This window comes from Rhinoderma darwinii, assembly GCF_050947455.1.
Source record: "Rhinoderma darwinii isolate aRhiDar2 chromosome 11 unlocalized genomic scaffold, aRhiDar2.hap1 SUPER_11_unloc_1, whole genome shotgun sequence".
Classification (NCBI taxonomy): domain Eukaryota; kingdom Metazoa; phylum Chordata; class Amphibia; order Anura; family Rhinodermatidae; genus Rhinoderma; species Rhinoderma darwinii.
The window spans coordinates 435,374-462,210 of record NW_027461840.1 but is presented as its reverse complement, the minus strand read 5'-3'; the positions used below and the strand labels follow the sequence as shown (position 1 = coordinate 462,210).

General features: G+C 46.2%; 1 protein-coding gene across 2 annotated transcripts in view; it reads right to left on the bottom strand.

Moving 5' to 3' along the window:
- SEC23IP (SEC23 interacting protein) overlaps nt 1-26,837 on the bottom strand; it is an 88,347-nt gene that overhangs the window by 2,692 nt on the left and 58,818 nt on the right. Inside the window, exons 8-17 of one of the 2 annotated variants that reach the window (XM_075847736.1) lie at nt 26,577-26,718; nt 14,842-15,050; nt 13,204-13,307; nt 10,759-10,902; nt 5,856-5,951; nt 5,562-5,732; nt 3,180-3,335; nt 2,931-3,033; nt 2,656-2,841; nt 2,369-2,528 (exon numbers count right to left, since the gene is read on the bottom strand). In XM_075847736.1, the coding sequence (XP_075703851.1) occupies nt 2,369-2,528; nt 2,656-2,841; nt 2,931-3,033; nt 3,180-3,335; nt 5,562-5,732; nt 5,856-5,951; nt 10,759-10,902; nt 13,204-13,307; nt 14,842-15,050; nt 26,577-26,718 (1,471 nt within the window). Of the gene's footprint in view, nt 1-2,368; nt 2,529-2,655; nt 2,842-2,919; nt 3,034-3,179; nt 3,336-5,561; nt 5,733-5,855; nt 5,952-10,758; nt 10,903-13,203; nt 13,308-14,841; nt 15,051-26,576; nt 26,719-26,837 lie in introns of those variants that run through there. The other variant, XM_075847737.1, reaches the window with a different exon arrangement.

Sequence of the window (26,837 nt, the reverse complement as noted above, 5' to 3'; positions counted from 1 at the left end):
CAGTGAAGCCTATGGGAACGTAAAAAAACGGACGGCACACGGAAGGCATCCGTGTGCCGTGCGTTTTTGACAGATCCATTGCCAAGCAACTGTAGGGCGGGCCAAAGTTCACAGCATTCCATACACAAGATGATTGTGGAGAGACTGATCAACATGACCACCCTGAACCCTGGGATACGCGGTAAGAACGCTACTACGACCGCTATAAAAAGGACGCAGCGTGGGTGGGAGCGTCCGAAAATAAGTCAATACACACATTGTACTTTGTTTTATTTTGCACCAGTTTTGCAAATGTATGCAATTTGGTGGTCAAACGATCAGTAACCTTCCTCTGGGTGATTCCTGTGACAAGTTCAAATGAAGTCAACCAGAAGTCAAATGGAAGCACAACGTCTGTTTAAAACGGAACGGACACCGAGTTCAAACGGAAACCACATGGAAAGCATAACGGACGAATTAAAAATGGACGTGAAAACAGTGAAGGAAGTGTGCATGAGGCCTAAAGATATTATGGAGATAGAGAAAAATAATTAGGTATCTGATAATAGGGATAAGGAGACTGAGAATAAGGGAAACCGCGCCGCAAAACGCCCAAAAATGCCTCCCATTGATTTCAATGGGAGATGGAGGCAGTTTTTTCCCGCGAGCGGAAAAACCGGCTCACGGGAAAAAGGGACATGCCCCATCTTCAGACGTTTACACCTCTGACCTCCCATTGACATCAATGAGAGGCAGAGAAAGTGTATTTCGCGTCGTTTTAATCCCGCGGCGCTCGATGGCCGCAGGCGGAAAATGCCGCAAAAGTCGGCGTGCAGAAAGAGGAAAATCTGCCTCAAAATTCCAAACGGAACTCAGCCTAAAGAAGTGAAATGCACATTTGGTAAATAAGCCGTTAATTGGATCTTCTGTACCGGATCGTCCTCGTTTAATTAAAGAGCAGATAACGTAAAGGGCAAATGAGTGAGGAGTGGTCTGAAGAAGAGCGTGGACCAACAGTTGGATAAAGGAGTTTTTTTTTTCCTGGTGTGGTTTTTGGTTATCTAATAAGACGAGGTCCAGGGTGGGACAAAGAAGTAGAAGCCCCAAAATCTTCTTTCTGTAAGTAGCAGGGACAATCACACGCTTATGCAGGAAACTCTCCACCGCCTTAAAAAAAGGCTGTAGACTTGGATGGGAGGCATGGATTAGGGAAAACAGTTGGGGTACATGCCAGAAAATAGAATTTCTAGACTACCTTGTGCACACAGACATCGGAGAGGTCTCCTCCTCGCAACGATGGGCCAGGAAGGTAAAAGGGCAGGGCACCTATGCTGCACGCTCCAATTAACCCAACTGGTAAACTAAGGAAGGTGTTATGGCCTAATCAGGGGAGAAGCCGGGAGAGGATTTTGAGCAGTGGTCGACAGGCCACGGTGTGGCTAAGAGGGGGAAGCTGCAGCAGATTCTGCGTGGGGGAAGGTGGTGGGGTGTGGAAGGCTATACATTGTAAAAAACTCATTCCTGAATCCACTTCTCTAACTCCCCCCTGACATAGAAGTGCCTGGCTCTGTGGTAAGAGGCTGCACGGGAAGGAACTGTTGGAATTGTGGGCAACAGCAGATCTTTCAGACCACTTTCCTTCTAAGAGTTTAGAAACAGGATAAGGGTATGTTCACACGGCCTATTTACGGACGTAATTCGGGCGTTTTTGCCCCGAATTAAGTCTGAAAATAGCGCCTCAATAGCGCTGACAAACGTCTGCCCATTGAAAGCAATGGGCAGACGTTTGTCTGTTCACACGAGGAGTATATTTACGCGCCGCTGTCAAATGACGGCGCGTAAATAGACGCCCGTTAGAAGAAGTGACCTGTCACTTCTTTGGCCGTAATTGGAGCCGCTATTCATTGACTCCAGTGAATAGCAGCGCTAATTACGGCCGTAATTGACGCGGCGTTCAAGCGCCTGCACATGCCGGTACGGCTAAAATTACGGGGATGTTTTCAGGCTGAAACATCCCCGTAATTTCAGCCGTTACGGACCCCCGCCGTGTGAACATACCCTAACCAGGAGACCGGACTTGATAAAACTGGTTTAGCTCAGTGCTTGCAGGTGGGGTATAGCTTGAATAGTAGCAATTTACTCTCTAAAATCATGAGAAATTACACGGTGCGGGTGGGGTAACGTGTGATATTAAAACAAGGGCATTGTATGCCCGCTGAGGCGGAACATCAAGAAATGGCAATTAAGTTGGCAGGCTACAAATACATATCAATCAAATACCAACAGACGTGGCTGACTAATCTCTTCAGTTCTGCTAGTTTTACACCAGTGCCCGCATTATTGCCTCCAGCTGCCCCCTCATGTGGATGCCCCTTGCCCTGACACTCACCAGTAGCAGAGGTGGCTCTGTAGCGCAAACAGATATTCATTAAAGATTTCAATGGGCTTCTCCTGAAGGACGTAGTCAATTCTGTGACCCCCGTTCAACATGCCGACCTTCACAGACAGATCCTCTTCTCTCCAGGACTCGGAGCTCTCCAGCTTTTCAACTGCCATAAAAGAGAAAAGGAGTGGTTGAGTTTTAGGGTATGTAGGAGTTTAGGGGTTCTATACACTAGGAGTGGTTGAGTTTTAGGGTATGTAGGAGTTTAGGGGTTCTCTACACTGCACAGTCACCTTCCACTTGCTGTTTATCCTCTTCTTCTTTAATTTGATCAACAACTTTTTCCAGCTCTGCCTGTAGCTGAGATGACGAGGTGTGAGCACGAGCAAATTCATTCAGGGTCTGCCAGGCCGAGCGGAGGGAGCTGATGAATCCGTGCTTCAGATCAGACCCCATGCGGCTCAGGCTTTCCTTTAACTCTGCAGCAGAAGGAATTGTGCATTCTGGGTCATTGCAGATCATTCTCAAGCCAAAAAGAAACTACTGCCATTACTTACAAGCCACATACCAAGGTGCAACCGCTTCCTGCCCTTATGATGTGGGACCAGGACAGGCTTCAAGTCCAGGTCTGGTAGAATCATTGGCTCCAATCTATAGGCAACAGGGTCCAGCTGAGAAGAGAAACCGCCATCATTTCCAGAAAACATCCTGATCCCTCTACACAATTCAAATTATAAAGCCATGGAAACAGGCGAATGTGCAGCTCTGATCAGCAAAGCCTCAGAAGAAGCCCGGGCTGCGCCTTCTCACAACCTACCGGGTGGTAAATGTTGAAGAAGCTCTTACAGGTCGGCAGTCTGTAGTTCTCGTCGATCCTGTTCACGCCTCTGACTGTAAGGAACATGCCAATAGGAGACCCAAGCGCGAAGAAGTTCACAGGTTCAAAATCCAGAGAGTTATAGTGCACAGAGACCTGGTCAGAAAACATGCACATCGTTATTCCGACTTGGAATGAACAATTAAAGTAGCGCAGTGATAACAATAAGCCACATCCAACCTGGTCTTAAAGGTGTATTCTCATCTTACAATGTTAGGGCATAGTGCCAGGATTTGTCATAGGATTGGTGTGGTCCTAGGACTCCCGCTTATCCAGAGAATGAGGTTCTGTTGGCGTTTTCCATGTAGATAATGCAATTCTAACCCCTTTTAAGTAACTGGGGCTCCGCTATTGTGCCCTGCACAGCGAGTGAGGGGCAGCGCCACTGCAGTGAAAAGCGGAGCGTGCTGTAGAACTCCCACAAGAGACCTTCATGACACAGCCACAGGATATTGAGAAAGACCCTCCACTTGTCACGGGTCGAAACGTTGCCATTTGTTTACTGGATTTTTGACCAATAAAATAATATATTGATGGAAACTTGGGAGACGTGCGCTGCTGCTGTTCACCACGCTTTTTCTGAAGATTACATTACGTCACACTGGGTTTGCCTGATTTTACAGCGTGACGCCGCTCCTGATAACGGGATTTGTGCTGCTTCAAATATTGTATTGTTTGGACATCCAGAGGATGTCAAATGTCAGATAGATGCGGGTCCCACACCTATCTCCGGAACGGGGGCCCCTAAACCCTGTTCAGCCACTGTGCGTTGCGGCTGAAGGAGGTAAATTTCCGACCATGAAAGATGTTATAATCCGTAAGTCTCATAGAACTTAAAATCGAGATAAATGGAGAAAAAAAAGTGGAGAAAAATCCCTAGCGCTGTCCAAATGTTGTGGAATTGAAGGATTCAATCCAATAAGTTTAAATAAGATCTATGTGTAATGGATAAGAATGCTGCGCGTTACGAGGTCGGACCGATCACGTAGGTTTCTTTGCCTGATGAAGAGATCGGACCGACCTCGTAACGCGCAGCATTCTTATCCATTAAACATAGATCTTATTTAAACTTCTTGCCTTGGATTGAATCCTTCAATTTCACAACATTTGGACAGCGCTGGAGATTTTTCTCCACTTTTTTCTCCATTTATGTGGATCTACTGAGGGAGCCCTGACAGCCCCGGCACGGATTTACCAGCTGCAGTCCATTGAGACCATACAGGCACTTCTGGGTGTTGTGCTCCTAGCGCTACATTACAAGGTAAGCACAACCGCCCCTCCCCCCCCGACCCTTTGTCACTTTAAACAAGAGATGATGCACGATGTGCGCCGGGTGTTTTTTTTCTCCTTGCCTATAGATCATAGAACTTAATGGTAGTTACGGAAACCTAACGGCTCGCATGCTGCGCTGCTCGTGTAACGGCCATTCGCTACTATTGGAGTTACGGAAACAGCGTAGCTCAGCGAGTAACGCGGTTTACATAACTCACGACCACATAACATTTTTCATGGTCGCAATTTACCGCAATACAGAGCGGCTGAACGGGGTTTAGGGGCCCCCGTTCCGGAGATAGGTGCGGGCCCCAGAGGTGGAACCCGCATCTGACATTTATGACCTATCCTGTGGATGTCCAAACAATACAATATTTGAAGCAGCACAAACCCCGTTCTCAGGAGCGGCGTCACACTGTAAAATCAGGCAAACCCAGTCTGATGTAATATAATCTTCAGAAAAAGCGTGGTGAACAGCAGCAGCGCACGTCTCCCAAGTTTCAATCAATAAGTTCTTTTATTGGTCAAAAATCCAGTAAAAAAACGGCAACGTTTCGACCCGTGACAAGTGGAGGGTCTTTCTCAATATCCTGTGGATGTGTCATAAAGGTCTCTTGTGGGAAAAACCCTTTAGCCTTGCAGCCCCTTCATTCTGAGCAGTCGTGCCCCATCAAGCAAATCCCAGCGCTGGTTCATCTTCTAGTGATTGGACGGTTTTCTAAACCGATCTCAAACTAACAATAACCGCTCTTGGACGCATTGCCAAACATCTAAATGCTGGAGACAGAGAGAAGATCTGAAGAACAGCCTGGAAGGTGAAGTACAGATGAACTTCCAGAAACATTCGCTTATGTGGAGCTTCAGCCCTGATCACCACATGTCCTACAGGCTCCAGCACGGCTCTCCAATAGTGGCCTAGACACGGGTATGAGGACCGGACAACACTGGATATCAGCAGAGCCGGACAGGTACACAAGAGCTGGGTCTGTAGTTGCAGCTACTTCACAATAAATAGCTCCTCATCTACATCCCCCCGAGTTATGCCATTACCTGTCCAGTTCCAGTTTCAAAATGCTCATAATCAACATGGATGGAAGAGACCGAGGCACCGACTGGCAGTTTCCGCTTTGGAGGTTTCAACCCATCAGTAACATCCAAGGGCAGAGATTCCGCTTGCTTGGTGTGAATATTTCTCTTGTTGGTGACAACTTTTCTTTCTGCCTTTATCAGGAATAAAAAAAAAACTCCTCAATAATAAAAGTGTTTCTGCATCACGAGAGGAGAACTTGGCTGCCGCGGTCCCGGGAGAGCTGGCAGGGACGTGATGAGCGAGGGGCCACTTACCTGGCGTGCAGACAGTTCTTCTACACATTTTGAAATCTTCTTCCTGGGCCCCAGAGGTATCCCCATCTCCTTCAGGTCATCGATTGTACACATGAGCTAATGGGGAAAGGAAGAGAAGAGCAGCAGCTTGTGGGAGAGATCACTGGACGAGACACTACAGGTCAGCTTGTGGGAGAGATCACTGGACGAGACACTACAGGTCAGCTTGTGGGAGAGATCACTGGACGAGACACTACAGGTCAGCTTGTGGGAGAGATCACTGGACGAGTCATTACATGTCAGCTTGTGGGAGAGATCACTGGACCAGTCATTACAGGTCAGCTTGTGGGAGAGATCACTGGACGAGTCATTACATGTCAGCTTGTGGGAGAGATCACTGGACGAGTCATTACATGTCAGCTTGTGGGAGAGATCACTGGACGAGTCATTACATGTCAGCTTGTGGGAGAGATCACTGGACGAGTCATTACATGTCAGCTTGTGGGAGAGATCACTGGACGAGTCATTACAGGTCAGCTTGTGGGAGAGATCACTGGACGAGTCATTACATGTCAGCTTGTGGGAGAGATCACTGGACGAGTCATTACTTGTCAGCTTGTGGGAGAGATCACTGGACGAGTCATTACTTGTCAGCTTGTGGGAGAGATCACTGGACGAGTCATTACATGTCAGCTTGTGGGAGAGATCACTGGACGAGTCATTACTTGTCAGCTTGTGGGAGAGATCACTGGACGAGTCATTACATGTCAGCTTGTGGGAGAGATCACTGGACGAGTCATTACATGTCAGCTTGTGGGAGAGATCACTGGACGAGACACTACATGTCAGCTTGTGGGAGAGATCACTGGACGAGACACTACAGGTCAGCTTGTGGGAGAGATCACTGGACGAGACACTACAGGTCAGCTTGTGGGAGAGATCACTGGACGAGTCATTACATGTCAGCTTGTGGGAGAGATCACTGGACCAGTCATTACATGTCAGCTTGTGGGAGAGATCACTGGACGAGTCATTACATGTCAGCTTGTGGGAGAGATCACTGGACGAGTCATTACATGTCAGCTTCTGGGAGAGATCACTGGACGAGACACTACATGTCAGCTTGTGGGAGAGATCACTGGACCAGTCATTACATGTCAGCTTGTGGGAGAGATCACTGGACCAGTCATTACATGTCAGCTTGTGGGAGAGATCACTGGACGAGTCATTACATGTCAGCTTGTGGGAGAGATCACTGGACGAGTCATTACATGTCAGCTTGTGGGAGAGATCACTGGACGAGTCATTACAGGTCAGCTTGTGGGAGAGATCACTGGACGAGTCATTACATGTCAGCTTGTGGGAGAGATCACTGGACGAGTCATTACTTGTCAGCTTGTGGGAGAGATCACTGGACGAGTCATTACATGTCAGCTTGTGGGAGAGATCACTGGACGAGTCATTACAGGTCAGCTTGTGGGAGAGATCACTGGACGAGTCATTACATGTCAGCTTGTGGGAGAGATCACTGGACGAGTCATTACAGGTCAGCTTGTGGGAGAGATCACTGGACGAGTCATTACATGTCAGCTTGTGGGAGAGATCACTGGACGAGTCATTACTTGTCAGCTTGTGGGAGAGATCACTGGACGAGTCATTACATGTCAGCTTGTGGGAGAGATCACTGGACGAGTCATTACATGTCAGCTTGTGGGAGAGATCACTGGACGAGACACTACATGTCAGCTTGTGGGAGAGATCACTGGACGAGTCATTACATGTCAGCTTGTGGGAGAGATCACTGGACCAGTCATTACATGTCAGCTTGTGGGAGAGATCACTGGACGAGACACTACATGTCAGCTTGTGGGAGAGATCACTGGACCAGTCATTACATGTCAGCTTGTGGGAGAGATCACTGGACGAGACACTACATGTCAGCTTGTGGGAGAGATCACTGGACGAGACACTACATGTCAGCTTGTGGGAGAGATCACTGGACCAGTCATTACATGCGGGCACGGAGGGGTCAAGTCCCTGCGCAGTCCGATCTAGTACAAATGTTAATATGTGACCACGAAATGTGCAACGCTTGATAGATTAGAAAATTTTACTTTCTATCTTATTGTCCTTTGAAATAATTATAAAACAAAAACTTTGTTTAATAAAAAAGGGACATTAAGAACGCTGGAAAAAAATCGGATAATATTAATAAAGTCCATCCGTGGACACCACAATAATAGATGGCAGGATCTCAGAGTCCGAGGAATAGACCGGATCATCACTGGATCCCGCGGTGGAGACGCCTTCCCCAAATTAGAGGATACAATGTAAGTGGATAACGAAACTCAAGACCACTTCTACTTTTGGGCTAAATGAAAAAAATGTTGTTTGCATCCGATCTTGAGCGGTTCTCTTACAGCGTCAGCCTTCATCTCTACATGTTATTATGTATTCTTGTGGTGCTATGGATTATACGCAACTCGTTAGAACTAGGGAGTCGTGTATTTTCTGCACATAACGGTGTATTCTTGGCTATTCCTATATATACATTTCTCTATAGGTCTGCATTGCCATCGGTAACGCCTCATCCACGGTTTACGGCATCTACATTGATTTCTTTTGGAGGAACTTGGATGATTCTGTAACAATATGATGACATTTTTGCTCTGGATAGGCTCGTTTTGGCGTTTTTATGTAGAATTGTATATGAGATGCACTTTAAATTAATGAATATACATTTTTATTATCACGTCAGCTTTTTCAAGGGCTCTTTTGAAGCACATTGGTTCTTTGTTCTCTATTCGACTCGATATGATGGGTCCTTATTCAGTGTAATGTTATGTTTTTCTGCACAATGATGAGGCCATAGTTTTGTACCGGTTATTTGTAGGTTTGGCTATGGCGGCTGTATACATCTTGTGTATGGGACGAGTGTTGGCTATATTATGGCATAATCTATATGTGTATCTTTACATGTAATTACGGTCCGGTATGGATACGGTGACCAGCACAGACATGTGGAGAAGGGATAGAATTATATTCTGCACTTTATTCTCACATTTTCTGAGCCCGTGCGGTCACCGCTTTTCACTTCATCACTTGTTTGTTCACTTTAGTTGGTTTTATTTAGTCACCTTTTTTTATTTGAAATGATATATATTATATTTATACTTTATTATATACACAGATTCCTATCATGTATATCCCGAATCATCTCGATGTACTTCCTCCAAATACTATTAGATCTGCCCAGAACGATATATCTCATTGTGGCCATTCTGAGTATGGGAAGTTCTTTACATTTCTTTCCCTGAACTAAAATGGTGGTCGCGGAGCGCCTGTGTATGGCGCATGTCCGCCATAGACAGGTGCCATGTAGTGAGTGGCACCATGTGTATATCCAGGTGGGTAAATACCTTCTCTTGTGTTCGTATTGTAGCCAATGTCTATTGAGAATCAGGTCACATGTTGTGCTTCAATTAGGAAACAGCTCCACCCTAAACAGAGACTCCCTATAAAAGATCTATTCATCCTACCACACAGGACCCCTTGAGAAAGCCGACGGCGACACGTGCGTCGGGGTCCTGTGGTGGTGGCGGCGGCCGTGGCCTCTGCTGTGATTTGGGACTCATTATGCAGCACCCGTGGTTGGTACTCCACCTCGGCAGTATCGATGTTTTGAATGGCTTCTTATCTTGGAGACAGCACTGATATCCAGGACTATACGGAGTGTATACCTCGTGTCTCTTGAAATCATGTTCATTTGTATAGCAGGTGACAATCTATGAGATTATATATATATTACTAGTGCTTCCTTGTTATATTACTGGTGTGATTCGCTGTTCTGTGTATTGTAGTCCCTCCCGCCACCACCATGTGGTTTTAATTTGTGTGTTATTTTAGGTCTTGATGGCCATTGCTCTTAAATATCTGATTGTAAGGTACCTATGGTGTGCTATTGTATTATTTCAGTCTTTATATGATAGTGTCTACGTATATACTATAGGGATTGTGTCTATGCTTTGATATACGCAGATATGTATTTTTTTGGCCTGGTTTGGTATAGGTATTCATAAAAAAAGGACAAAAAACAAACAACAAGTCCTAAAAGACCTGACACGTACGTAGCACTGCTGACTGAGGCCCAAGTATCCAGAGATCACAGACGTGACGACGAGCGATCTGCTGCCATATCCAGATGGAACCAAACACCCCGGCATCATTACGAGTACTCATCAGGTCAATTACAGGTCTACACATCATTCACATCTATGAGGAGCAGGCAGACCGCACAAGGATGTGGTCAATAACATACAGATCAGAGAGTCCCCACAAGCACCACAGGCCACGTTAATCACAAGTCCTCTATTACTGGGGTAAACCCTTCAGCCAGTAACCACTGCCTGATCAATAAAGAGGCATAGATGAGTGTACAGAGCCACGTGTAAAGGCCACACAACGCAAATCACCAGAGAAAGCTCTGCAGACACTAAACAAGCAGGGAATGCTGGGAGAGTTCAGCTCTGAAGCTTGCAGAATTGTGATTGCAGCTCTGGATTAGTACAAAATATGTATTTACACCGGTTTACGGGGATTACCTATAGATTAGGGGTTATTAATGACTAGATGCTAATGTTGTGAGCTTCTGTGGAGTCTAAGCTTTAAAAAGAAGTTGTTGAAAACTTTGCTTCACAAGACAATGGGCGTTCACACTCCTCGGTGGCCATTTCTTTTCCAGCCGGTCTACTCATTACTAGATGGGTATTACATCAGGTCAGACTTTACCCGGCTGTTCCTATAAATGGCCTTGTAATGGTGAGGGGCTGTCCTGACTCAAGTGCCAACTCCCCACACCAAGGACTGTCATCTACGTCCAGACCTTGGGCTGAACATTCAGTTACCAACAGAAAAAAGCGGTTACCAGAGACTCCATGTCCATCTTCTCTTTCTCCAGCACAACAGCGTAGTCTGCCAAGCTGAGCGACTCCAGCGCCTCCTGCAGGCTGGGCAACTCCTCCTGTGGTAGGCCAGCCTCACTGGACTCTCGTGGTTCTGGAGTGTTACTCTGGAGGCAGATAAAGAGTGTTAGAGCGACCTGTACCTGCGGGATGCCATAAGCAGAATACTGAGGTTCCAGTCCTCATTTCATGTTCCTGCTGCATCACATTCACAGAGTCAAAATCATATTCAAGATTAAAAAATCTAAACTCTCAATCTCCCTATGAACATCAGTGCCACGTTCCTGTGCGAAAATGATGACACTGCAGGGGGTAGGCGCACTACTTATGGTCGTCAAGAACGGAGGCTGCCGATTAGATGCAGACATAACTAATGGTGGTCGGGGCTTCATCCAGTGAGAAGCGTTCACCCGATCAGAACATCTCCGATCATCTGCGTGAGAAAACAGCCCCAAGCTGCCGAGCAGCAGTGAAGACCCAGAACCCGACCACAACATTTATCTTCTCTGGACCCCAAGGAAGCTCCGCACGGCCGTACCCCCAGTCTGAACTAGAGGCTACAAATGCAGCAGCTTCCACGGACGGTAAGAAGAGCGCAGGTTGTGCTCCATCTGCAGACGTATGAACCAAAGATACAGCCGCAACCCAAGAGGCCGAGAACAAATCACAGGTCCAGACAAGTAAAAAGGAAATGGCTGCAGGTTTATGGAATAAGTAAAATAGAGACCTCCTCATGGACATCAGAAGAGAAATATATCATGTAAATGCATAAAAGCATCGGAAGGAAGGAGAAAACTGCAGGAACAACATCCGGGTCTCCCAAACCTACATTATCCGAGCGGCCAGTTGGTACTTACACAAGATAAAGTATTCCGCTTAGGAAGAGTTCACCACGGCACATGCATCAAACACAATCTATAGTGTCATCCTATGGCAGAAGTCAAAACGTGTGTCCGTGCGTGCGGGAGACCACTAGAGATGGTCTTTGGTGCATGCGGGAGAGCACTAGAGATGGTCTTTGGTGCATGCGGGAGAGCACTAGAGATGGTCTTTGGTGCATGCGGGAGAGCACTAGAGATGGTCTTTGGTGCATGCGGGAGAGCACTAGAGATGGTCTTTGGTGCATGCGGGAGAGCACTAGAGATGGTCTTTGGTGCATGCGGGAGAGCACTAGAGATGGTCTTTGGTGCATGCGGGAGAGCACTAGAGATGGTCTTTGGTGCATGCACATTGGTTGGCGCTGCCAGCGTAATGCCTGTAGCCCTTTGGACATGCCCTATAGGTGGTCCTCCGGGTGGTGGCACCCCCACGTTTTTTTTGTTTTTGAATAAGTGGGTGAAGATATTTGTGATTGGAATTTCATACGGATTGTAGTCCATACCAATATTAGGGTGGGGGGCGGTTTGTTTTTCGCCTTAGTGACCATGCAGTGATAAAAACATTGGCTGGTTCCAGGTGACGGCCTCTCGCTTGCACCGCCGCCTGCCCACTGAACATTGGTTATATTATGTAGATGTTGGTCTCCACTGCGCTAGTTTGTGCTGTGGGTGCGATGCCATTTGCTCCTTTGACGTGCCGGTAAATCTGCGGTCCTTTTGGTGAGGACTTCCAACTCGTAGTCTCATCTGGCGTCGCTTTCTGATAGTGAGTGACCCTACAGGAAAATAGTATTTCAACTTATACTGGTTTGTGTAGGGTGGGGTTTGGCGGGATGCTGGTCTCCTGGGTGGTCCTGTAGCGGCTGACGCTGTGCGGGTTACCATGGAGACAGCCTCTCAATGGAACCGCCACCTGCGCATTGAATATTGGCGATTTATATTCTTTCCACTTTGATTATTCATCTTGTATAAAAAAAAAATTAGTTAAAACAAAACTTCTAGGCTTTTACCTACTAATCGGTATGGCGCGCATGCGCTCCTGTGAACTAATTCGGCGCTGTACCGGAAGGGGTCACGCTATGGGTGGAAGTTCCCTTTTTGGGCATTAAAATGCTCAGGGGATCTGATGCGGAGGATACAGATGATCTGCGCCAGACGGGACCCAGACGTGTCATGCGCCAGTGGGGTTCATCGCTCCAAGGCTTGAGTCTAGACATACGGCCTAGTTATGGTGCGCCACTACTTCATTATTACACGCGGAGTACTAGTGACAGGCGCTTATGGTGGATTTCAGCCCAGGAGGTTTCCATGTTTTTATCTTCTTTGTTATTTTGGGGGTAACTTTTTCTGGGCGTGTAAGACTTCATCTTGTGTATTCACGTATTTCCAGCTCGGACAATATAGGTTTGGTGTATTATGAATGTTTATCCTGTTACTTTATATATTGGTGGTGTCCAGAAAATACATAGGTTAAAAAATCAGATCAGGATCTGCCTGCTCTAGTGGTGGGTGAGGGGGGCTCAGACTAACCTGCTTCTCCAGCGTGGATTGACCTTTCCCCAGAGCGCCGACATTGTTACCGGGAGCCGTTATGTCCGTCTCACTGGACAACATGTCAAATAGAATCAAAGACCCTAGAAAAGGAGGAGAAAACGTGATAAGCAGGAGCAGCACAGGGTCAGGGCAGAGACGGGCAGAAGCTGGAGCAGCACAGGGTCAGGGCAGTGACTGGCAGAAGCTGGAGCAGCACAGGGTCAGGGCAGTGACGGGCAGAAGCTGGAGCAGCACAGGGTCAGGGCAGTGACGGGCAGAAGCTGGAGCAGCGCAGGGTCGGGCAGGAGCAGCACAGGGTCAGGGCAGTGACATGTGACGGGCAGAAGCTGGAGCAGCACAGGGTCAGGGCAGTGACGGGCAGAAGCTGGAGCAGCGCAGGGTCGGGCAGGAGCAGCACAGGGTCAGGGCAGTGACATGTGACGGGCAGAAGCTGGAGCAGCGCAGGGTCGGGCAGGAGCAGCACAGGGTCAGGGCAGTGACATGTGACGGGCAGAAGCTGGAGCAGCACAGGGTCAGGGCAGTGACGGGCAGAAGCTGGAGCAGCACAGGGTCAGGGCAGTGACGGGCAGAAGATGGAGCAGCACAGGGTCAGGGCAGTGACATGTGACGGGCAGAAGATGGAGCAGCGCAGGGTCAGGGCAGTGACGGGCAGAAGCTGGAGCAGCACAGGGTCAGGGCAGTGACGGGCAGAAGCTGGAGCAGCGCAGGGTCAGGGCAGTGACGGGCAGAAGCTGGAGCAGCGCAGGGTCAGGGCAGTGACATGTGACGGGCAGAAGATGGAGCAGCGCAGGGTCAGGGCAGTGACGGGCAGAAGCTGGAGCAGCGCAGGGTCAGGGCAGTGACGGGCAGAAGCTGGAGCAGCGCAGGGTCAGGGCAGTGACGGGCAGAAGCTGGAGCAGCGCAGGGTCAGGGCAGTGACGGGCAGAAGCTGGAGCAGCGCAGGGTCAGGGCAGTGACATGTGACGGGCAGAAGATGGAGCAGCGCAGGGTCAGGGCAGTGACGGGCAGAAGCTGGAGCAGCACAGGGTCAGGGTAAAAGCTACATGGAAAGGGTTGAGAGTTCGGAAAACCCTTTCACACCTTGCATTTAGTTTAGGGCGTGATTTTCACAGAGGGCGATCCGTGAGAGTGTCCGGCGCCTGCTTCAATAACAGGAGGTGCAGACGTTAATTATAAAGGAGCGCATGTAAACCCCAGAACGTTCACCTAGAAGAAGGTCAATGGGACTAATGTAGGAAATACTTCTGCAGTTGCATCTCCACTAATAAGACATCCGGGCAGTTCTAAGTCGGGGCTGGATTTATTCAGGCGGCAGTGTGACAGCGCCATGTACATAGTGATACCCGTCAAGCACTCGCACTAGTGGCACTATGTATACGGCACCAGCAGTAATACGGATATAGGACTGAAACCTAAGGCTGAGGAATAGCAAAGGTGGGAAGGAGGAAGGAACTTGAAGTATGGTCATCTTAGGCCTATACACAGGATAGGTGTGGGTCCCATCGGGAGAACAGGGGTCTGGGTGCAGCATTCGGCTATTTCCGTTACTCCCATAGACTTGAATGGAACTACCTAGAGAATCCCGCGCATACGCCAGACAGCAGCAGCCGTTACCTAGACTGTGGCCGGCGACAGACACTCCTCCCTCAAAGTCGGGGTTCCGGCTCATGAAGAGCTGGTGCAGCCGGTTCACCTCCACGCTGACTTTGTCCACGATGGTCTGGCAGTAGGTGGGACTGTTGTAGAACAGAATGTCCAGCAGCGTCTCATTAGTGAAGTGTCTCAGGCGTCCGATACTGGGCAAGGTGATCTTTTTGATGTGTCTGTAAGAAAAGAAGTTACATAAAATCAGAGTGAACGTCTTTGGAAGGGCTGAGAGATTGGGACAGGTCTCCAGAAGACGAGCTGATGAATATTAACCTCCAGCTATGTTCTTGGCAGAGACGAGATCAGGGAGTGCACAGGCTGCAGGGACCGTCTCGCCATTACTGAGCGGCCGTCCATATCTCCAGACTGTACGGAGGACCTGTCCTTTCCCAAACAACCCTCTCCATACGTTATTACACAGTCGTGGATGACAAGATGGATTACTATGGCAGCAGCCCTGGAGAGACGTCCCATTCGCTGGACGGGAGGACGGATTATATAAAAGAGGACGCCCCTCTCCACACAGTCTTAGGAAGAACTCCGGATGAAAATACGTTTTATAGATCTCTCTCCCTTTCTCCTGCGCCACCCAAGTGAAACCATATACAATATTTACCCTGAAGGCCAATCTCCGATAATCCCCATTATGAGAACCATATACTACATAGAATAGGGAGGGTAACAGCGGGTGCGGTCATAGGTTCATGAGAATACGATTACCGGTAGTAATCAAACGTTTACGCCTTCCCCTACGACCGCACCCCTGGAGATGTACTATAGAAGTCAGTATTTACGGTGGGACCGCAGCTTGTAGGACTTCTCTGTATGCAAGTAATGCTGGAGGAAGGTGCGAGGAGAGCGCCATGTAGAAGCCGTACATATCTGGGTCTGGGGCAGCCCCCCCCTCTCTCGGCCTGGGAAGTGGACTCAGCCCCGGTGGAGGAGGAGTGGGCTCCGGAGAGCTCTGGAGATTCTGATTAACATAAATGTACGGCCCGTGTAATCCTACTGAAGATCTACTGGACGCCGAACCCTGGAACTGAATAAACAGATTTTCAGAAGATCTCCAATCTTTAGTGACTGGACCACGCGTCTCCTTACTGCCAGGCTGTTGAACGGTTGCACAATCTGATTTTTAGGGGGGGGGGGAATCACAGAAGGAGGGGTGAAAAATGTCTTGATCTTGATGAAATGGAGAGACGGCTTTGGGAAGGAAACCTGGTAACGTTTTCATGATTACCGTTAGAGTGGAGTATATGGAGGGCCCGTATCTCCCTCACTCCACCTACCAACGTAATGGCTACTACAAACCTCATTTTTAGTGTTATAGAGTCTGAGGGCTGGTTTATGTTGGATGAGCTGTCGTTTTTATTGCTACCACATTAGGGTACGGACGACTTTTTGATTCCATTTTTCGTGTGAGACGCGATGACCACAAAACAGCAAATCTGGCGTTTCTAACGGCATTCACCATGTAGGTTAACCCTTTCCCGTCGCCAATATGACTATTTACGTCCAGAAAGGGTTTTTAAAAATGGTGCCCGCTTAGAAGAGCGGGCGCCATAGCCGCCGTGTCGCACAATACAATGCAAACATTTCTGATCACAAGCATTTAACCCTTCAGATGCCAGTGTCAGATGTGACCCCCGGCAACTGAGTTTTTTTTTTACTGCCTCTTTCGCGTCGGGGGCGGGAGCCGGTGTATTCCTACGGCTCCCAGCCCTGCTATAGGAAGATTAATATTGAGATCTGCTTATTTGTATAAAACACCAATATTTTGATAAAAATTGCAAAATTAGCATTTTACGAAATTTATAGGTTTCCACTTGTAAAACAGATGGTAATACCACACAAAACAGTCACTACTTAACATTTCCCTTATGTAAACTTTATGTTTCCATCATTTTTTGAACGTCCTTTTATTTTTCTAGGACGTTACAAGGCTCAGACTTCAGCAGCAATTTCTCACATTGTCAAGAAAATGTAAAAAAATGACTAATTTTATAGGGTCCAGCTAAGTAGTAGTTGGGGGGGGGGGGGGGGGGGGCTTATATTTCAGGAAACCCCCATATATCACCCCATATTAAAAACTGCACCCCTCAAAGTACTCAAAACATTTTAGAATGTTTTGCAGACATTCAATTTTAATTCATTTTTTCTGTAACAAAGTTTTACCAGAGAAACGCAACTCAATATTTATTGCCCGGATTCGGCAGTTTTCAGAAACATCCCACATGGGGCCCTCGTGTCCTAATGGACTGAAGCATCGCCCTGAGGAGAACCCCATGGATTTTGGGGCCTCCTTTTTATTAGATTATATTTTAGGCCCCACGTCAGGTTTGGAGAGGTCCTGTGGTGCCAAAACAAAGGCAACACCTAAAAAAATAAAAATAAAAAAAATACTCCATTTTGGAACCCACTCCCCACAAGGAATTAATCTCGGGGTGTAGTGAGCATTTTGACCCCACAGGTGTTCCATAGATTATTAGAATTGGGCAGTGAAAAGGAAAAAAAAATCATTTTTTCCCACGAAGACTTAGCTTTAGCTCAAAATGTTTCATTTTCTCATAAGATAAAGGAAACAAAGAACCCCAACATTTGTAAAGCAACTTCTCCCGAGTAAAATGATACCCCATATGTGATAGTAAACTGCTATTTGGACACACAGTGAGGCGCTAGTTTTTGGAGTGGAGATTTTACAAGATTAATTTTCAGACAACTTATTATATTGAGCCAAGGTACCAGTACAGTGGAAAGCCCCAAAAAACATTGCTACCATTTTGCTTTTGGAGCGCAGATTTTGCTTGGTAGCCATTTGGTTTGGGGGTCATACTGGTATTTCAGCTTATAATGTGGGGGTATATGTAATATGTGTGAGGAGTACATCAGGGTATATGTAATATGTGAGGAGTACATCAGGGTATATGTAATATGTGAGGAGTACATCAGGATATATGTAATATGTGTGGAGTACATCAGGGTATATGTAATATGTGAGGAGTACATCAGGGTATATGTAATATGTGAGGAGTACATCAGAGTATATGTAATATGTGAGGAGTACATCAGGATATATGTAATATGTGAGGAGTACATCAGGGTATATGTAATATGTGAGGAGTACATCAGGGTATATGTAATATGTGAGGAGTACATCAGGGTATGTGTAATATGTGAGGAGAACATCAGGATATATGTAATATGTGAGGAGTATATCAGGGTATATGTAATATGTGAGGAGTACATCAGGGTATATGTAATATGTGAGGAGTACATCAGGGTATATGTAATATGTGGAGTACATCGGGGTATATGTAATATGTGAGGAGTACATCAGGGTATATGTAATGTGTGAGGAGTACATCAGGATATATATAATATGTGAGGAGTACATCAGGATATATGTAATATCTGTGAGGAGTACATCAGTATATATGTAATATGTGAGGAGTACATCAGGGTATATGTAATATGTGAGGAGTACATCAGGGTATATGTAATATGTGAGGAGTACATCAGGATATATGTAATATGTGAGGAGTACATCAGGGTATATGTAATATGTGAGGAGTACATCAGGGTATATGTAATATGTGAGGAGTACATCAGGGTATATGTAATATGTGAGGAGTACATCAGGGTATATGTAATATGTGGAGTACATCAGGGTATATGTAATATGTGAGGAGTACATCGGGGTATATATAATATGTGGAGTACATCGGGGTATATAAGCTGTGCGGAGTACATCAGGATATATGTGAGGAGCACATCAGGATATATGTAATATGTGAGGAGTACATCAGGATATATGTAATATGTGAGGAGTACATCAGGGTATATGTAATATGTGAGGAGTACATCAGGATATATGTAATATGTGAGGAGTACATCAGGATATATGTAATATGTGAGGAGTACATCAGGATATATGTAATATGTGAGGAGTACATCAGGATATATGTAATATGTGAGGAGTACATCAGGATATATGTAATATGTGAGGAGTACATCAGGGTATATGTAATATGTGAGGAGTACATCAGGATATATGTAATAGGTGAGGAGTACATCAGGGTATATGTAATATGTGAGGAGTACATCAGGGTATATGTAATATGTGAGGAGTACATCAGGGTATATGTAATATGTGAGGAGTACATCAGGGTATATGTAATATGTGAGGAGTACATCAGGGTATATGTAATATGTGAGGAGTAAATCAGGATATATGTAATATGTGAGGAGTACATCAGGGTATATGTAATATGTGAGGAGTACATCAGGATATATGTAATATGTGAGGAGTACATCAGGATATATGTAATATGTGAGGAGTACATCAGGGTATATGTAATATGTGAGGAGTACATCAGGATATATATAATATGTGAGGAGTACATCAGGATATATGTAATATGTGGAGTACATCGGGGTATATATAAGCTGTGCGGAGTACATCAGGGTATATGTAATATGTGGAGTACATCAGGGTATATGTAATATGTGAGGAGTACATCAGGATATATGTAATATGTGAGGAGTATATCAGGGTATATGTAATATGTGAGGAGTACATCAGGGTATATATAATATGTGAGGAGTACATCAGGATATATGTAATATGTGGAGTACATCGGGGTATATATAAGCTGTGCGGAGTACATCAGGGTATATGTAATATGTGAGGAGTACATCAGGGTATATGTAATATGTGAGGAGTACATCAGGATATATGTAATATGTGAGGAGTATATCAGGGTATATGTAATATGTGAGGAGTACATCAGGGTATATGTAATATGTGAGGAGTACATCAGGGTATATGTAATATGTGAGGAGTACCTCAGGGTATATGTAATATGTGAGGAGTACATCAGGGTATATGTAATATGTGAGGAGTACCTCAGGATATATGTAATATGTGGAGTACATCGGGGTATATGTAATATGTGGAGTACATCAGGATATATATAATATGTGAGGAGTACATCAGGGTATATGTAATATGTGGAGTACATCGGGGTATATATAAGCTGTGCGGAGTACATCAGGGTATATGTAATATGTGAGGAGTACATCAGGGTATATGTAATATGTGAGGAGTACATCAGGATATATGTAATATGTGGGGAGTATATCAGGGTATATGTAATATGTGAGGAGTACATCAGGGTATATGTAATATGTGAGGAGTACATCAGGGTATATGTAATATGTGAGGAGTACATCAGGGTATATGTAATATGTGAGGAGTACATCAGGATATATGTAATATGTGAGGAGTACATCAGGGTATATGTAATATGTGGAGTACATCGGGGTATATGTAATATGTGGAGTACATCGGGGTATATATATAAGCTGTGCGGAGTACATCAGGGTATATGTAATCTGTGAGGAGTACATCAGGGTATATGTAATATGTGCGGAGTACATCAGGGTATATGTAATATGTGAGGAGTACATCAGTGTATATGTAATATGTGAGGAGTACATCAGGATATATGTGAGGAGTACATCAGGATATATGTAATATGTGAGGAGTACATCAGGGTATATGTAATATGTGGAGTACATCGGGGTATATATATAAGCTGTGCGGAGTACATCAGGGTATATGTAATATGTGAGGAGTACATCAGGGTATATGTAATATGTGAGGAGTACATCAGGATATATGTAATGTGTGAGTACATCAGGGTATATGTAATATGTGAGGAGTACATCGGGGTATATGTAATATGTGAGGAGTACATCAGGATATATGTAATATGTGAGGAGTACATCAGGGTATATGTAATATGTGAGGAGTACATCAGGATATATGTAATATGTGAGGAGTACATCAGGGTATATGTAATATGTGAGGAGTACATCAGGATATATGTAATATGTGCGGAGTACATCAGGATATATGTAATATGTGCGGAGTACATCAGGATATATGTAATATGTGAGGAGTACATCAGGGTATATGTAATATGTGAGGAGTACATCAGGGAATATGTAATATGTGAGGAGTACATCAGGGTATATGTAATATGTGGAGTACATCGGGGTATATATAAGCTGTGCGGAGTAGATCAGGATATAATAGGATGTTGTAATAATGGGGTGAATGAATAATCCATGGATTGGTGTTTTGCGCTTTGAACCGATCCTATATACACAGACTGGGTTTTTAGGGTATTCTGCGCTCCAGTATTGCCTAATCTTTGACTTTTTTTTACGTTTTTCTACTTTTCCACAATAAAAATATTCTTTTCTGAAGAAAATATCATGTTTTAGTTGCGCCATTTTCTGAGTGCCATATTTTTTTTATTTTTCAGTTCATATCGATGTGGGAGGGCTTGTTTTTTGCGTAACAAATTGTAGTTTTTGCAGGTACCATTTTGGGGTACTTGCGACTTTTCGTTCACTTTGATTTTTTTTATTTTTTTTTGTCATCTGGTCTCAAAAATAATTTTTGTTTTTTTCTTAATTGTTTTACAGCGTTCACCATGCGGTAAAAATAACGTGATATTGTTACAGTTCAGGTCGTTCCGAATACGGCGAGACTTAATCAGGAAAACAGGGCGATTCGTGCTTTTAATTACTTAAAACTTTATCGTAAAAATGTTTGTCCTGTCACGACAACTGTCGGCACCCAGCGATATGTTGGAGTGCGGGCGACGGCATGTTGGAGTGCGGGCGACGGCATGTTGGAGTGCGGGCGACGGCATGTTGGAGTGCGGGCGACGGCATGTTGGAGTGCGGGCGACGGCATGTTGGAGTGCGGGCGACGGCATGTTGGAGTGCGGGCGACGGCATGTTGGAGTGCGGGCGACGGCATGTTGGAGTGCGGGCGACGGCATGTTGGAGTGCGGGCGACGGCATGTTGGAGTGCGGGCGACGGCATGTTGGAGTGCGGGCGACGGCATGTTGGAGTGCGGGCGACGGCATGTTGGAGTGCGGGCGACGGCATGTTGGAGTGCGGGCGACGGCATGTTGGAGTGCGGGCGACGGCATGTTGGAGTGCGGGCGACGGCATGTTGGAGTGCGGGCGACGGCATGTTGGAGTGCGGGCGACGGCATGTTGGAGTGCGGGCGACGGCATGTTGGAGTGGGCTGCCCACCTCGCTCATAGCGGAGATGCCGCTGTTAATAGAAACCAGGGTATCCAAATGGTTAAGCAGCCAGGATAGGTGTATATTACAGGGGACTCCCTGCTCAGACTCCTGACAGGCACAGCCAGGGAGCCCCCCTACCCCAGGAGGTGCACAATGGTTGGTCCTTAACCCCTTCCTGCTGCGGCCACTTTGGACCTTCCTGACAGCCTCATTTTTCATGTGTCACTTTATGGGGTGATGACTCCGGAATGCTCCCCTCTATCCAAGCCGTTCTCCTGACATTTTGGACTTTATGAACTACATTTTTCATGAACATAAATTCAGTATTTGTGAAAAACACAAAAATTTTGAGAACATTTTCAAAGATGAGCATTTTCTAATTTAAATGTATCTGGTTGTAAGACAAATAGTGACTGGTTCACACCCCAGATCTCTACTTGGGATCGGCATCGTTTTCTGAACATCCTTTTCTTTTTCTAGGACGTCACAACTTACAAGTTTAGCTGCAATTTCTCACATTTTCAAGAAAATGTCAAAAGCCTCTTTTTTTTTCATGGTCCAGTTCAGTCCTGAAGAGGTTTTTAGGGGCCCCATATATTAGAAATCCCCCATAAATGACCTCAAAGTATTCAAAACAGCATTTAGAAAGTTTCTTAACCCTTTAGGCGTTTCACAAGAATTAAAGCAAAGTAGAGGTGAAATTGACACATTTACATTTTTTTTTTTGCAGAAATTCATTTTTAACTTTTTTTCGGTAACAGAGAAGGTTTTACCAGAGAAATGCAACTCAATATTTATTGCCCAGATTCTGCAGTCTAGAAATATCCCACATGTGGCCCTAGTGCCCTAATGGCCTCCGAAGCAAAGGAGCAGCTGGAGGATTTTGGTGCCTCTTTTTTTTAGATTATATTTTAGGCACCATGTCAGGCTTGAAGAGGTCTTGTGGTGCCTAAACAGTTGAAACCCCCAAAAAAACACCATTTTAAAAACTAGACCACTTGAGAAATTAATCTCCGGGTGTATTGAGCATTTTGACCCCACAGGTGTTTCATAGTCTTTATTAGAATAGGACAGTGAAAAAAACATTAATTTTTTTCAAATAAGGACGTAGATTTAGCGCAAAACTTTTCATTTCCTCAACAAATATAAAGGAGAACCCCCCCCCCCCCCAACATTTGTAAATCAGTTTCTCCCGAGCACGGCAATACCCCATATGTGGTCATAAACCACTGTTTGGGCACACGGCGGGGCTCCGAAGGGAAGGAGCGCCATTTGGAGTGCAAATTTTGCTGGATTTGGTTTCTGGGACCAAAACAGTGAAAACCCCCCAGAAACTACTTCATTTTGGAAACTACACCCCTCAAAGTATTCACCTAGGGGTGTAGTGAGCATGTAAACCCTGCAGGTGTTTTCCAGAAATTAGTGAGCACTCGATGTTGCAGAGTGAAAATGGGATTTTTCCATAGATATTCCAATATGTGGTGCCCGGTTTGTGCCACCATGAAAAGACCTCTCTAATTATTACACTATTTCCCGGTTTTAGAATCACCCTACATGGGGCCCTAACCTTTTGCCTGGACATATGACAGGGCTCAGGAGTGAGAGCATCATGCAAAGTTGAGGCCTAATTTGGTGATTTACAAAAGTATTGGTTCACAATTGCAGAGGCTCGGATGTGAAATAATACAAGAAACCCCTGAGAAGTGACCCCCATTTTGGAAACACCCCCCTCAAGGCATTTATTAAGGGGTGTAGTGAGCATTTTCACCCCACAGGTTTTTTCCATAAATGAATGCGCTGCGGATGGTGCAAATGAAAAATTACAATTTTTCACCAGGTGTGACATTTCAGTGGCAAGTATGTGTTGCCCAGCTTATGCCACTGGGGAGACACCCCAAAAACTGTTGCTAAAAGGGCTCTCCCGGGTATGGCGATGCCATATATGTGCAAGTAAACTGCTGTTTGGGCCGCTGTAGGGCTCAGAACGGAAGTAGCGCATATTGGGTTTTGGAGCGCAGATTTTGCTTGGTAGTAGTTCTAATTGTATGTTACTGGTAATGTGGGGGTACATGTAAGCCGGGCAGAGTACATCAGGGGCATAGTCAGGTGGTATAATAATGTGGGGGTACATGTAAGCCAGGCAGAGTACATCAGGGGCACAGTCATGTGGTATAATAATGTGGGGGTACATGTAAGCCGGGCAGAGTACATCAGGGGCATAGTCAGGTATAATAATGTGGGGGTACATGTAAGCAGGGCAGAGTACATCAGGGGCATAGTCAGGTGGTATAATAATGTGGGGGTACATGTAAGCCGGGCAGAGTACATCAGGGGCATAGTCAGGTGGTATAATAATGTGGGGGTACATGTAAGCCGGGCAGAGTACATCAGGGGCAGGTGGTATAATAATGTGGGGGTACATGTAAGCCGGGCAGAGTACATCAGGGGCACAGTCAGGTGGTATAATAATGTGGGGGTACATGTAAGCAGGGCAGAGTACATCAGGGGCATAGTCAGGTGGTATAATAATGTGGGGGTACATGTAAGCAGGGCAGAGTACATCAGGGGCACAGTCAGGTGGTATAATAATGTGGGGATACATGTAAGCAGGGCAGAGTACATCAGGGGCATAGTCAGGTGGTATAATAATGTGGGGGTACATGTAAGCTGGGCAGAGTACATCAGGGGCATAGTCAGGTGGTATAATAATGTGGGGGTACATGTAAGCCGGGCAGAGTACATCAGGGGCAGGTGGTATAATAATGTGGGGGTACATGTAAGCCGGGCAGAGTACATCAGGGGTATAGTCAGGTGGTATAATAATGTGGGGGTACATGTAAGCCGGGCAGAGTACATCAGGAGCACAGTCAGGTATAATAATGTGGGGGTACATGTAAGCCGCGCAGAGTACATCAGGGGTATAGTCAGGTGGTATAATAATGTGGGGGTACATGTAAGCCGGGCAGAGTACATCAGGGGCATAGTCAGGTATAATAATGTGGGGGTACATGTAAGCCGGGCAGAGTACATCAGGGGCATAGTCAGGTGGTATAATGTGGGGGTACATGTAAGCCGGGCAGAGTACATCAGGGGCACAGTCAGGTGGTATAATAATGTGGGGGTACATGTAAGCCGGGCAGAGTACATCAGGGGCATAGTCAGGTGGTATAATAATGTGGGGGTACATGTAAGCCGGGCAGAGTACATCAGGGGCACAGTCAGGTGGTATAATAATGTGGGGGTACATGTAAGCCGGGCAGAGTACATCAGGGGCATAGTCAGGTGGTATAATAATGTGGGGGTACATGTAAGCCGGGCAGAGTACATCAGGGGCATAGTCAGGTGGTATAATAATGTGGGGGTACATGTAAGCCGGGCAGAGTACATCAGGGGCACAGTCAGGTGGTATAATAATGTGGGGGTACATGTAAGCCGGGCAGAGTACATCAGGGGTATAGTCAGGTGGTATAATAATGTGGGGGTACATGTAAGCCGCGCAGAGTACATCAGGGGTATAGTCAGGTGGTATAATAATGTGGGGGTACATGTAAGCCGGGCAGAGTACATCAGGGGCATAGTCAGGTGGTATAATAATGTGGGGGTACATGTAAGCCAGGCAGAGTACATCAGGGGCATAGTCAGGTGGTATAATAATGTGGGGGTACATGTAAGGCGGGCAGAGTACATCAGGGGCACAGTCAGGTGGTATAATAATGTGGGGGTACATGTAAGCCGGGCAGAGTACATCAGGGGCATAGTCAGGTGGTATAATAATGTGGGGGTACATGTAAGCCGGGCAGAGTACATCAGGAGCACAGTCAGGTATAATAATGTGGGGGTACATGTAAGCCGGGCAGAGTACATCAGGGGCATAGTCAGGTATAATAATGTGGGGGTACATGTAAGCCGGGCAGAGTACATCAGGAGCACAGTCAGGTATAATAATGTGGGGGTACATGTAAGCCGGGCAGAGTACATCAGGGGTATAGTCAGGTGGTATAATAATGTGGGGGTACATGTAAGCCGGGCAGAGTACATCAGGAGCATAGTCAGGTATAATAATGTGGGGGTACATGTAAGCCGGGCAGAGTACATCAGGGGCATAGTCAGGTGGTATAATGTGGGGGTACATGTAAGCCGGGCAGAGTACATCAGGGGCAGGTGGTATAATAATGTGGGGGTACATGTAAGGGGGGCATAGAAGGCTACCGTAAATGGCAGATGGGGAGGCCAGTAATAGGCCAGCGATCACGTTGCTGGGGTGCCGGTGGCTAAAAACCCCTCAGATGCTGCGATCTCTATTGAATGCAGCATGAGGGGTTAATCGGCCGGATGGGAGGCTAGCTCCGGCCCTAGTCGTTACAGCAGGGTGTCAGCTGTAACTCACAGCTGGCACCCGGTGGTGATGGTGCGGGCTCAGTAACACCGTGATGTAACTGTAATGCAGTTTGCAGGAACCCCTGCCCGATATATATACGGCGGATGTTGGGAAGCGGTTAACAGGATAAGCTCTAGATTTTCAGGCCAGGGCGTTGTATTAGCAGAATTATACACCAGTGTCTGAACTTGTAAGAAGGAGAGCACACAGACCTGTCCACCCCGGTAGCGTCTCCATGGAGGGCACTGTGCCAATGGACAGGCAGGAACTCCACGCGCCGCACTTTACCCTCGTCCAGAGACTTCTTAAAGTGGGACTGCAGCAATTTCAGAGACACGGCCCTAAAGTCATCCACTGACCGGAGGAGAGAACAGAAGACATTATGAATATACGGCATGACCTCAGAGGACTTTGCTGCATTCCTTTACTACTCCTATTTTTATGAAAATTAACCCTAAAGGGGTACTCCAACA